General features: G+C 45.5%; 1 protein-coding gene, 1 non-coding gene and 2 pseudogenes across 2 annotated transcripts; all 4 read left to right on the top strand.

Annotated features, from left to right (window-relative positions):
• LOC129884293 (uncharacterized) overlaps positions 1 to 4,670 on the top strand; it is a 6,897-nt pseudogene extending 2,227 nt beyond the window's left edge.
• On the top strand, positions 3,201 to 3,283 carry TRNAY-GUA (transfer RNA tyrosine (anticodon GUA)). The gene has a single exon. It is a non-coding gene; the product is annotated as a tRNA-Tyr (tRNA).
• A 234-nt stretch (positions 4,671 to 4,904) lies between the features above and the next one.
• Positions 4,905 to 5,747, top strand: LOC129884292 (NADH-ubiquinone oxidoreductase chain 2-like). Its single transcript, XM_055958612.1, has 2 exons — positions 4,905 to 4,908; positions 5,218 to 5,747. Exons 1-2 carry the CDS (start codon positions 4,905 to 4,907, stop codon positions 5,745 to 5,747), a joined length of 534 nt encoding a protein of 177 aa, XP_055814587.1.
• A 4,529-nt stretch (positions 5,748 to 10,276) lies between these two features.
• On the top strand, positions 10,277 to 10,896 carry LOC129884291 (uncharacterized; annotated as a pseudogene).
• Positions 10,897 to 12,500: the final 1,604 nt, after the last annotated feature.

The raw sequence follows: 12,500 nt of genomic DNA, 5'->3' as shown, positions 1-12,500 counted from the left end.
GCGCTAGCTTGTAGTTTAGGGGTATAGTAGGGGTGCCCCTTTCTCAAACTTTTCTATAATATAAGGTAAGCTTTTTGGAACCCTAGTTTTGGAGTTTTCCCCAACCAACCTATACCTTACTAATAAAAAGGGGCTTCCCCTTTTCAGCTACATTGCACTACCGCATAGACAATGGATCCGCTGGGCTGGATGAGCAACCTTCTATCTGGACTCTGTACCAATAGTAGAGCTGCTTGCTACTTTCAAGCAGAAAAGGAAGATTGATCAAGGCTAAGGAGAAAGGAGTTGTCCCCCCTTCTCTGGTAACCCGCCGCCGCATATATAGAAAAAGAAGGAGCGGAGAAGGAAGAACAACTGTTTTACTTTGGCATATGAGGTGGCGGGTTTGGCTAGGTAACATTATGGAAATGTATCGGACTACAAATCCTGGAATGACGGTTCGACCCCGTACTTGGCCTCGAGGAGTGGTGAGCAGCACGGAACTTGTTTCAATCAAATGGCATAGTATTAGGGTAGGAGGCTTTCTTTTGTTATAGAAATACACATACAAGATTCTGGAACTTCCAAACCAAAGAAATGCAAGATGAGAAGGAGCTTTTTACGTTATGCTTCAATAGAATGAATTCGGTAAGGGTAGAATAGGCCCTATGGTCGATCGAAGGTGCTGTGCCACTTGAACTAAAATCTATCTGACCTTCAATCCATCTTTTTCCAGCCAGCTCATAACAAAATGTTAGACCAAGGATGACACAACCAAATTGGTTGAGGAAAAGGAACCCCCAGCGACCAAGTACTCCCGTCCCCAAAAGCCGAGACCGAAGAACCGCTAGGTTGTCGAGGACACGTCTGAAGAGGAGGCGAGCGCCCTTTAAGTTTACCACCCTACCCACTAAAGGACTATGGGGGGGGAAGGCAAATGGGAACTGACCAAAAACCCAAACCGCTTGACTGACCCCTTCATAGTCCATTCATTAAGGTTGGGGATGGCTGGAACCAATCAAAAGTGCAAATCGTGCAAGCGAAGCCGGGAAACGGACCACAGCACAATGACTAGGAATCGTGTCAGAGGAGTTTTGAGCGTGAGCTAACTCTCATGCAGCGGCAAGGACCCGCAACTCTCGAAGGGGCCACCAACCAGCCGAATCACTGTAGCAAACCCTCTCTTTACTCAATGGATAGCGCTTATTTTCTTTCAATCAACAAAATGAGAAATGGGGGAGAAATCCAAAAAAGAGGTCTTTATCGAAGAGGCTTTGCACCTGAAATAAGACTAATGCAGATCTAGAAGAATGGTCTGGTCTTTCGAAAAGATGAAGATGCAAGGGGTAAAGAGATAGTCTTTTGAACAACCAAGCTGACATAAGGATTCTAGCTCCACTTAGATCAGATGGAGATTCTCGGATAGGGAAAAGCGGCACTCGACATCTATTAAACAAGACCAAGAATAAAGCCATACCATGCCCTCGGGAGAAAGTAGTGATTATTGCCATGAATGCTGCCCTCGAGGACGTGTACACGAAGGTCTTTGCCGATTCCTGTCAACATGGTGCATCTCTTAGTAGAGGGGCATGAAAAGTGGAGACTTTGACCATAGGGATCAATTGATAGACATTTTTCTTGAGAAAGAGAATCCAGGATGAACGCTTTTTTTATTCGCTATGCGCTGACTGGATGCGTACTCGCGTGATAAATCGATGGACGGGGGAATTGCGTGAATGATGAGACCGGCCTAACCTAAAGTCAAGGCTCTTCCCTCTCTTGATGGCGAATCTTGATTGACTGACACTAGGAACCGATTCGGAGAAAGAAGAAGCATGGCATGAGATAGGCAGCGGAGAAATTTCCGATAGCGAATTACTTGACTCGATGGATGGAGGGAGAGCCCTCCAACTCAAGCACGAAATTAATGTTGAGTCAACAATCATCGAGAGGGGTACCACCAAGCGAGATCGAGACCAGCCCCTTGTATAGGTGTAGTTTTCCAAACCTGCGCTTCTTCAAATATCCCATAAATCTAAATAAAGTAGGGATTTCAAAACTTGACTAAGAAGGGAGAAAGTTGACTTTGAGAAAGAAAAGGGACGCCCTAGCTGCAATCAAAAAACAACGCTAACGAGCAAGAAAGGGCCCCTTACTATAGATAGGGCCTTAGCGCTTTACTAATAACAAATATATATAGGGCTGACTTTTTTCAGCTTGATCGGAATTGATTCTATGATTGAATAGCAGAAGTGCTACTTAATAGTAGAAACTCGGAGAGACAGACAAAGAGGGGACTCTTTCATACCTGATAACTCCTAGGATGAGAAGTAGGTCCCTTGTTTTTGGCAGGAAGAGTTCCAGCCTTTGTTGCCCCTCTGTAGAGTGAGTCTACTTAGCGAACTGGCAGGACGCGGAGATCTATTGATCAATATGAATCTCAAGAGTGGATGGTTGATCACCGCCTCCTTGTCCTGGAGGCTCTCCGGCCGGGGAGGGGCTTGCTATCATAACCCTTTCTCCCGGTGCATGTGAAAAAGAGTGACGAACTCATTTTTCTTCGGTCATAGGTTGGTCCAAAGAACGAGAGTCGGCTTCCAACATTAAGTACGTTGTTCCTCAGTAGCTAAGTGGTAGAGCGGTCGGCTGTTAACCAATTGGTTGTAGGTTCGAATCCTACTTGGGGAGATTTTTGAGTTATCGCTTTTCTGACCTAGTGCTTGCCTCCAGTGGTGTCCTTCTCCTTTCTTTCTAAACTAGCAGAATCGTGGGACATCAAAAGCGGTAAGTTGATTGTTGGTTTTTATTCCTCACTCTCGTATAGGTTAACTTGGTTCGTTCCATTCTTAGGAAAGGATCCACTAGAAAGACTGGAGTAGTATCTTCATTAGCCGGAAAGAATTAGTCTCTACTAGCGTCATTCGAAGAACGAACAAGAAAAGGGTTACTGTTTAGGATAGATGGATGTGGCCCAATGGCTAAAGCTCTGCCAGCTTCTTGTAGACTGAACTCTCTTCTCTTTAGGCTCCGAGTTCTTTTTGGGGGGATGGTCTAATTTACTAGTGGCAACGAAGTTCCTAAATGACGTCATTCTCCCGGAACGCTAGCTAAGCTAATCGTCTTAGTTCCCTTCAATTAAATCAATAAGCTTTTTGATTGATTCAGGGCGCCGCCCCCTTCTTAGAATTAGAACCCATTGAGGGAGGCCTCGGCCCGAAAAGGGGAGAGTGGCCGAGTGGTCAAAAGCGGCAGACTGTAAATCTATTGAAGTTTTTCTACGTAGGTTCGAATCCTGCCTCTCCCACTTGTTTGTTGTAGACTTCAGAGAAGAAAAAAGAGGCATTCGTCAGCGTAGGAAGGCCAACCGAACAAAGCTCTTTCTTTTTTTTGGTCGTGCCGTGAAGTGAAATTGTATCATATGTTAGTTAGAGAGGTTGGCGAACTACTATGATCTATAGATTTCCCATCTATATCCAATCCCAATGAGAATAGAAGCGAGTCGCTTCCGGCCTGTCTTGTAGTCGTAGTCTTTTAGCTTATGTAGTCATCGTCCTTCCTACACGCATGCGTCCGCCAAAATGCCTCCTTGGTTCGGGACGAAGCCAAGCCAATACATATGATAGGCGAAGGAAAGACCCCCATTTCATAGCGCCTGGGGAATGCAAGTTTGACTAAGGATTGGAGAGGAGAGGTGGAAGAAAGGGCTCGGGATGGATTTTGGAGTCTTTGTCTGAGCTATATGCGGTGAGAGTCGTACGTACGGTAACGAGGGGGGTTTGCATCTATACGTGTAGTGTGGTGCTTAGGCCTACCCACCCTATTTGTTCCATGATCTATGGGTCTACTGGAGCTACCCACTTCGATCAATTAGCCAAGATTTTGACCGGATACGAAATCCCTGGTGCTCGATCTAATGGTATTTTTATGGGGATTCTATTTATCGCTGTAGGATCCCTATTCAAGATCACTGCATTTCCTTTTCGGGCAGCTGTAGGACAGCCGCCTATAGGTGGTAGGGTAGGGTGGGTGGTACCGCTCTGCGGCCAATCTTCCTAACCGCACGCGGGCTGGGCTTAGAGCGCGTGAAACTCATCACTACCTTGTAAGGGCGTTGAGACCATAGCATGTTACATAAAAGCGCTGCTTTCTCTGTAGTGTTGTCACACAGCTGCCCGCCTAGAAGAACAACTCACTCTGTAGTGTTGTCACACAAGATAAGCACGCCGCCCGCCTGCTGGCCGGGCGAATCGAAGTTATCTTCCGGTCAACTGTCCACCCAGTCAAATGCAAAAAACACAGTAGAATCACGCAACGCACGCTGCTGGATGCTTCCTGCTCGTGAGGAAATAAAGAAGAGCGATAGGGTTCAGTTTAGATTTGACTGTTTGCAGCATGAGAGCAGATTCCCCAAATAATCCCTGGGATTAATGAAAAAAAAAGATATCTCGGTAACGAAAACTATAGGGGGCTATATTGGCGAGATCCAATGGTGAACAACTGCCCAAAAGAAAAACTGCCTGGAAGTCCGAGGACCTTTAGTACTGTACTCTACCCCCAAACCAGTAGCCTTCGCGCCAAGCAAGACCGCCCTTGTCCCTTTCCTTTCTCCATTCCGCCTCCTTCTTTGCTTTGTTCCAATAGAGTCTAAGGCAAAGTGGTTCGTATGCCTACTTTACCTACTTGACGAAAGGGAACGAATAACGTTTCATTTCCGAGTTTATGGATTGGATTCAGTCAGCCTCACGACATAATCAGAGTGAGGCTTTGGTTACCGGCAAACGCGTCTCCAAAGGCGACCCTCTCGCGTTTCCGGCTATTTCCGTCATTGAAGTAGCCTTTCGTCGCCCTACCAAACGAAAGAAGTCACTATCAAACTGCTCGCCCTATTGAAGTACCAAAGGTGCGCTCAGCCTGGTGACTAGGAAATGGGTTTGCCCTTGAATTGAAGTGATGAGGTCGAAAAGAGGGAAGTAGGGCTCCTATTGACTAAAAGTTGGTTCTTCGCTTTCCTTTAGAATGAAAGTTTCTATGAAGCCCCTCTCCAACCAGTCAAGTGGCTGAACGCCCCTACTACTTACTTTGTTTGATTCAAAAGGCGAACAGCCCCCCCAACTAGTTGTATGGGGTGGGGTGCTTGTGAAAACCTGCTTTGGATATGAGTAATTCCTTAAAAAAGGCAAAGTTCGGTATTTGACGAAGATCTTTCTATCAATAGATAGGAATGAGTGTTCGATATAGGGGATTCTACAATGCAACAAATCTTCTTTTTCTATAGCATTTCTTCTATGATCTTAGGAGCACTGGCAGCCATGGCCCAAACGAAAGTAAAAAGACTTCTAGCTCATAGTTCAATTGGACATGTAGGTTATATTCGTACTGGTTTCTCATGTGGAACCATAGAAGGAATTCAATCACTACTAATTGGTATCTTTATTTATGCATCAATGACGATAGATGCATTCGCCATAGTTTTAGCATTACGGCAAACCCGTGTCAAATATATAGCGGATTTGGGTGCTCTAGCCAAAACGAATCCTATTTTGGCTATTACCTTCTCCATTACTATGTTCTCATACGCAGGAATACCCCCGTTAGCCGGCTTTTGTAGCAAATTCTATTTGTTCTTCGCCGCTTTGGGTTGTGGGGATTACTTCCTAGCCCCAGTGGGAGTAGTGACTAGCGTTATAGGTTGTTGGGCGGCCGGAAGGTTGCCACGAGTAAGTAAGTTTGGGGGACCGAAGGCAGTTCTCCATGCACCGGACACGTAGCTTACCAAATCAGTTGCGACACGGATGGGAATGCATGCTACGAAAGATAGGGTCGAGTCTGATACATCAACCGTCTACTCAATATCCTTGTACCAGTCTATAATGACTACACGAGATGAACCTTGGTTTGGTGAATTGAAGTTGGCCTTAGGTGTAATAGGACTCCCAGTTACTGTGCGCGATCGTATACTGAGGTGCTCCCCACCGGTTGTTGGAACGACGCAAGTCGGGCCGTGTCTCGATTCAGAAATATAAAGGGCCCAAAAGTCTAAATAGGGGGTGCAAAATTCCCCATCTCATTGGGGGTGGAAAATGAATCGACATCTCGATGTGATACATCCCTTTCAATTTTAGTTGGGAAAGAACGGCGAAGTCCATCTGAACCGTCCAATGAAGAATAAGAGGAGAGCAAAGCGCCAATAGCGCGCAAAGCGCATGCGGAATGGGCATGGAGAAAAAGAAGTATGGAGGAGAAGCAGCCGAGATCATTCCCTTCGTTTCCTGGGCCCAAAGTAGTGCAGTCTTTCCTGGCCAAATCAAGGATTTAGGGCTTCTTGCTATGCTACAACATTATAGAAATCCATTTTGATTAGTAATATATATGAATAGAAAGATAGATCCATCCATCTATCCTATCCGATTTATAAATAATATGTTAAAATCGAATCATCGACAAGATGTTTATTAGAGAGATTTTATTATGAGATACAATCGAAGGGCTCATAAAATTCAAAACTTGAGAAGTAAGGGAATATCGATGGCCTTTGTTGAACAGAGAGCGAATGGACGGCAAGTGACCTTGATCTCATGCTGGCCTTTACTTCGACTACTAATAAGGGGGTTGGGGTTTGACAAAGAAAGACTGGGGCTTCATTTAGCCGCCTATGTAGTAAGAAAAACTCTGAGTTTGACGTTGAATAGCCATAGTGAGTTCATCACCAGTGGCATAAGCAGAAGAGGCATATGAGGTGGGGAGAAGGGAAATTTACCTCACTTCTTACAATTCCAGTTGAACCCGCAACAAAGCCAGCGTTGCTTTCGTGGGATCAACTGCTCATTTTCGATATAGAACTGGATAATAAAAAACTACGTCTTTTTTTTTTTGAATCGAGCGAGATGATATGCTGAAATGGGTGCTAGCTTGAAAACCGCCGCAGAACGAATTAAGGCTGTCGGTTGAGGCCTCACCGAGCTTTCATAAATCAGTCTCTCAACAATCAGTATTTCTTATGAATAGTAGGGCACTGAGGGAGAACTTATCGACGACAAAAAAGATGAGGTTTCTATTGGAGGGTCCCTGACGCCCCGAGTCAAATGGAATTGAAAAGACTTTTTTTATATTTCAAGGTGGCATCTCAAAAGTGCCGCTAGTCAGTTTAATCATGGAACGTCCAAAAAGCCTGGTCAAATGCGAACATTATTATTAGAAAAAGATGCCCTAGAACATGTTATTGAATTGAGTGAGAGGTCCCTTTCTTTCCTACTACTGAACCCGGAAATTGCGTAGATTGTTTTCCTTGGGATTCCCTAAGTAACCAAACCAATCCCTGTCATTTCACATGGAAAATAGTCTGTTTTGAGATTTTAAAGTGGACGAACAATCAGCGTACGTAATCGAGTTTCATGCCATCATGTCTTTCTTCCCAGCAGCGCTGGAAACCGCTTTCATGCGTCTTGGTTATTGGTGGATAAGAAAACCCGCCCGAAAACAAAGATTCCATTTTCAAAAGTTTCAAAGGCTTGAAGGAGTGTAGCCTTATTCAAAAGGAATTGATAGGATTTTCTCTCTCCGATTATCTCCTACAATAAGATAAGAGGTAAGAAGCAAGGAAGACTGTTTATGAATAGCCCTTTTCAGTTCCAATGCGTGGAATCGAAAAAAAAAGACTATCTTTCTTTCGGGGTCATAGATCAGAGAATTCCCTATTTCAAGCTTCCTTACAGGCAGAAGAGTTAGCAAAGGTATAGACAACCCGATCTATCCAGTGAGCAAGCATGTCCGCTTTCGATTCAATATCTTTCTTAACACCCGGAAAACTATATGCCTCTATAGTAGCCTACAACGGAATGCAGCTATTTCTGATGGATAGCTATGTTAGCTAGGCCACCTGCCTGATCAGGGTTTCCATCCGAACTAGTGCCTTAAGCAGGAAGGCAAATGCAATTTTGTGGTATGGTATCGTATATAAGAGAAAACTTACTTTTAGGAGTGATCTTTCTCCTTTATTAAGGAGATATAAAACAAGCTTACTTACTAATAAAACGGCAAAAAGCACCTTCTTTCTCATCTTAAAGTCAAATTTCTCCCCTTTTACTAGTAGTTGAGTGCTCATTGTTGTTAGTATCTTGACCGGATCCGAGATTCCCAAGCTCTATGCTATTGGGGAACTCTGCAAGGGTCTTACCACCTTCTTGATTGACTATATTTGAGTCTTTGGAGTACTTTAGGATTATATTCCGCGCCGAGGATTTGTGCTTGTGGGCCGGGGTGAATATTGTAGACCAGCGGATCTGGTAGTCGACAATCGTTCGGACTTGGTAAAGGTTGTCGCAGCACCTATAGTAGGACAGAGGACTTATTGCGATGCCCGCGGACTAATTTACGATGTCTCCGTCGCTGACGTTTGTCAAGTAGGCCACGTGGATTGGCTAGGGTCTTCTTCGGGTAATGAGACCTCGATCCCGAAGCCTTCGAAGTATCTTTTTGACAGGTGCCTCTATTTGTATGGGGAATTCGCTGTTGATAGATCTCATCCAGTGTCCCCCTCCTTCCCCCACCGCCTTCCGACCCGCGGGAGTATACAATGACAATGTCGGGGAATGAGTGCCTGATCGTGAGACTACTTGTTGAACGTCCGATGGCACCTTGCTCCGACCTGAGCTATACAAAAACGAGATCTCCCTTGGTCCTTGCCGTATGTGCTTGACACCCCCCCATAATACGCTCACTTGGGGACTTCTTACTCCAGCTATTCCAAGAGTCTCCGCTAGTTGAACCGCGTCCAGTAGACTCCCTCTTCCGCTCATCCCCTTCGTCAGCTCTTTTATCGGGATACTATTACCTAGGTTCCTAAACTTGGAATGGATGGCAGATCATAGGTGGCAAGCTATTATATGGATACGGTGCTTTACCCGTAAATACTTCTCCAGCTCTCGCAAGAATTGTATGGAAGTCGCCCTCAGAGGGACTTCCCGAATGACCATACCGAGGAATTCTATCGCACTCCGTGCAACTATGGTTGTTGATCCTGTAGAGTCTACCCAAAGGGTCAAGCCAGATTGTATGAAGTGGGCGATACATTTTTGTATTTCTAGGAGAAGCTCGACGGAACCCACGATTCCCAGAAGTAAGTCATCGGCATATCGGGCGTAACAAATCCTTATTAAGTAATAGGTTTTTAAGGGGGCCAGCTTACGGGCCAGGCCTCTCTCTGACCTGATAACAAGTATCGCCTCCCCGCCCAGCTCTATCAGCGGGCCCTTTCTTTTGCAATACTTAAAACAGTCTCTCATGGCCCAATTATTCTTACACCGTTCTCTACCATAGAATTCGGACTTCCGAGTAAACCCGGCGGCTTCTATGAAAAAGGCGGCGTAAAGGAGGCTCGAGGGCTTGTTAAGGAAGGCGGCAAGGGCCGACGAAGGGTGGAAAACGAAAGGCTTTTTCTGTCCCCTCCTGAGCTGGGGGGTGCTTGTTGGGGGGGGGGGGGGGTGTGCCACGACGAAACAAGGGAATGAAAGGCCGCTTTGCGTTGGATGCTCTTTACCCTCCCCACAATGATGGCTCTGTTGTCTTGGGGAGTATTGAAGCTTGCTTCTTCAGAAGACTTTTCTTGGTCATCAATACGACCTGTTCTTAATAGAACCGATCTTATTCTCTGAACAATCGGAATTTCATACTTCTATCAGATCCTCCCTATCTCCTGATCGATCTTGTATAGGTAGATGTTGCCTGGTAGGGCCGATAGTAATACACTATGTGTGACGGAGTAAGGGCCCTTCTCACCTCCTACGAGTCATCCGGCGGAAAAGACTTTCTGAATGGGGTAAAAGAACTTGGGATCGTCGATCTCTTCCTTAAAGATTGGGATGAGTCGATGTCTGTCGATGGTGTGAAAACACTTCCTGATGTCGAATTCCAAAAACTTGCGAGAGGTTCCCCACTCTTCTTTGATCCGTCTTAGGACGGAGTGGAAGCCTCGACCCGGACGGAAGTGCGATGTATCTGGAAACTCGAGATCGTAAATGGATTCGAGTACCATTCTGATCTCCTCTTTCATGATCCTTTCTATAGGTAGAACTACTGTGAGCGGTCTAAACTTCGACCCTTATTTCATTCTTCATAATGTAAAAGGGAGTAAAGCCCCTTTTTTGCTCCCTCTATTGATAGAAAAAGGGCACTCCTGCCGTCGTTTCAGTGACTCATAGGGCTTCCCTTAGCTCAGTCTTTTTCATTCTTGAGATTGGTCTCCACTTCTACCAGGATCGGAATGATTATCCCTACCCGATGGGTCTACATCTATCCCTGAATGTCGTCGGGTACTGTTAACTTCCCCGCCATTCTTGTAACTGTCACCTGTAATCCGCGCAGGTGTGTCCGCACCCCCCTGAGTGGACGAGAAAGAAAGGATTTCTCAGAGCAACCCCCAGGTTCCAGACCTAGGAGTCAACTTTCCCGTATGAGCATTCGGTACTTGTATCAGTCCGTGGAAGAGTGAAAGGGTCACCACTACTGAGGATCCCCCCCTAATCTTAGATAGGTCGTTTGAGGGTTTGCCATGGTTTATTGCTGTGCTTACACACAAGGCTACCCTTTTCCGAAAGCTCTACAGGACCACCTACCACTAGTCTTCGGCCGGAGGGGTTTATTGCACAAAAAGTCCGGGGCGCAGGCTCCCAAAGAGAGAAGCCCAACGAATGTCAGATGCAAAGGCCCGCACCTCATTAAGATCATACTGGTATACTCTCCCAAAAAAGAAAGAGCAGACCTCATTAAAGACGAGAGTGAGGTACAACAAGGCCATTTCTGTCCACCGCCCTTCTCACGGAGCCGTACGTGGATGTTACCGCTCATACAGCTCCCAGCCAGCAAGCAGTTAGCCTTCCTCTACAAGGAATGGAAGTGTGGATGAATCGACATCAAATATAAGATTGTTGTTGTACACGATCTCCCTTTTAGTAGTCCTAGCTATCCACCCCGCTATGCAGCAGAGTGTTCGTCGTCATCCACCTGCCGAAGGAAAACCTTCTCTTTCAATTCCTTAAAGGAATCAGAATTGACTCCCCTCGATTCGAGATCCGAAAGAGGGGTATGAAGTCTCTCCAAGGAAGGCTCCCCTGTGGCGGTACGCGGACTCTCGAGGGCCGAGGCTCCCCATCCCAGCCAAATTCCTTCTGGATCAAGGACCGCCATTCTCCTGACAATATCGACCTTGACCTCGAATAGGTCTTCGGCCTCCATTCGCGCCTGCGTCAGCTTAAAATAGGAAGGAAATTCCTTCGCAGATAAGAGGCGCTGCTGGATAGACTGAACGGAATCACCTCCTATCACTTCATCCGGATGATACAAATAGGGGACCACGTGCGGAGATCTTGCTCCTTCTTTCGGAACCGGAATAATAGCTTGACCTGTAGAGGACTGATTCACAGAGGATTCTCCTTCTTTTTTAGAAAAAGATTCCTAGAGAACCCATATCTCGAAGGAATCAGGTTCCCCCCCCCCCCCCCGAGGATTAGCTGGATGACTCGGATGGTAATGGAAGAGGAAGCCCCTGCCCCGCCCCTACACTAAGGATGCAGGTGAATAAGGGGGTGAAATCCAGACCTACGTGAGAAAAGATGTAGACCCGGGTCAAAGCCCCCAAAAAAGAAATAGCAAAAACCAAGGATATATACATGAGAACTACAAGCGAAAGACCGTGGTTTTTCTTCAAATATAAAGTAAAGCGACGAAACACAAAAATGAAGCTGAAAAGGAATATTCCATATAGAATCAAGAATTCTTCTGTGATTACAACTTCCGGACTCAAAAAAGATGCTACGAAAACAGCAAGAATTGGAAAAAGGCGCAGAGCAAAAGTAAGCAATTTCATAATATGTATAATGTGCCAAATAAGCATTACAACCAGCGCGGTTGCTCCTATTTCTTCTTCCAAGCCAAGCCCTTCTTAGAAAGCACTCACTAAGTTACTTACGGAATCTCAAATCGGACACTGCATCCATCCAATGCATTCTTTTCAATCTTGTACCCTATGTAGGCTTGCCAAGCATAGGCTAGACAAGCGGTACACTTCACACCAACCCAATCGTGCAAAATTCTTGCAACTACGGAAACTACAACAATCTCCATGAACAGACGCTTTGTCAGTTCATTTTTTATAGAACTTCAATTCCATAATTAAGAAAAAGGGTTAAAAGGGCGGGTAAATCTAGTTCAATCGGTAAATCCATCTCAGTAGTAAGCTGCTCCGTTGTAGCCACTTCTGTACCTGTACCGGCTTGAACAGCCGAAATATTGATACTGGGAGATTGGGGATCGGCTGAAACACTTGAAGATGCACATTTGGGGATTCGACGATAAAGATCGGATAACGATCTCACTTTTCTCCTCATATTCGAAAAGATTTATGTTAATTCGCTCTGCGAGCAGAGCGGTATACCGAAAAAAAGAAGCGACTACCTTACTTAAGCAATTATCAGATAGATCTTTGAAGGACAGTATCTTTTTTTATGGTTGACACCTCTTGGAAACCA

Source organism: Solanum dulcamara, chromosome 4 (genome assembly GCF_947179165.1).
Source record: "Solanum dulcamara chromosome 4, daSolDulc1.2, whole genome shotgun sequence".
Lineage (NCBI taxonomy): Eukaryota > Viridiplantae > Streptophyta > Magnoliopsida > Solanales > Solanaceae > Solanum > Solanum dulcamara.
The sequence above is the reverse complement of the archived record's forward strand: the minus strand, read 5'-3'. Positions and strand labels throughout refer to the sequence as shown.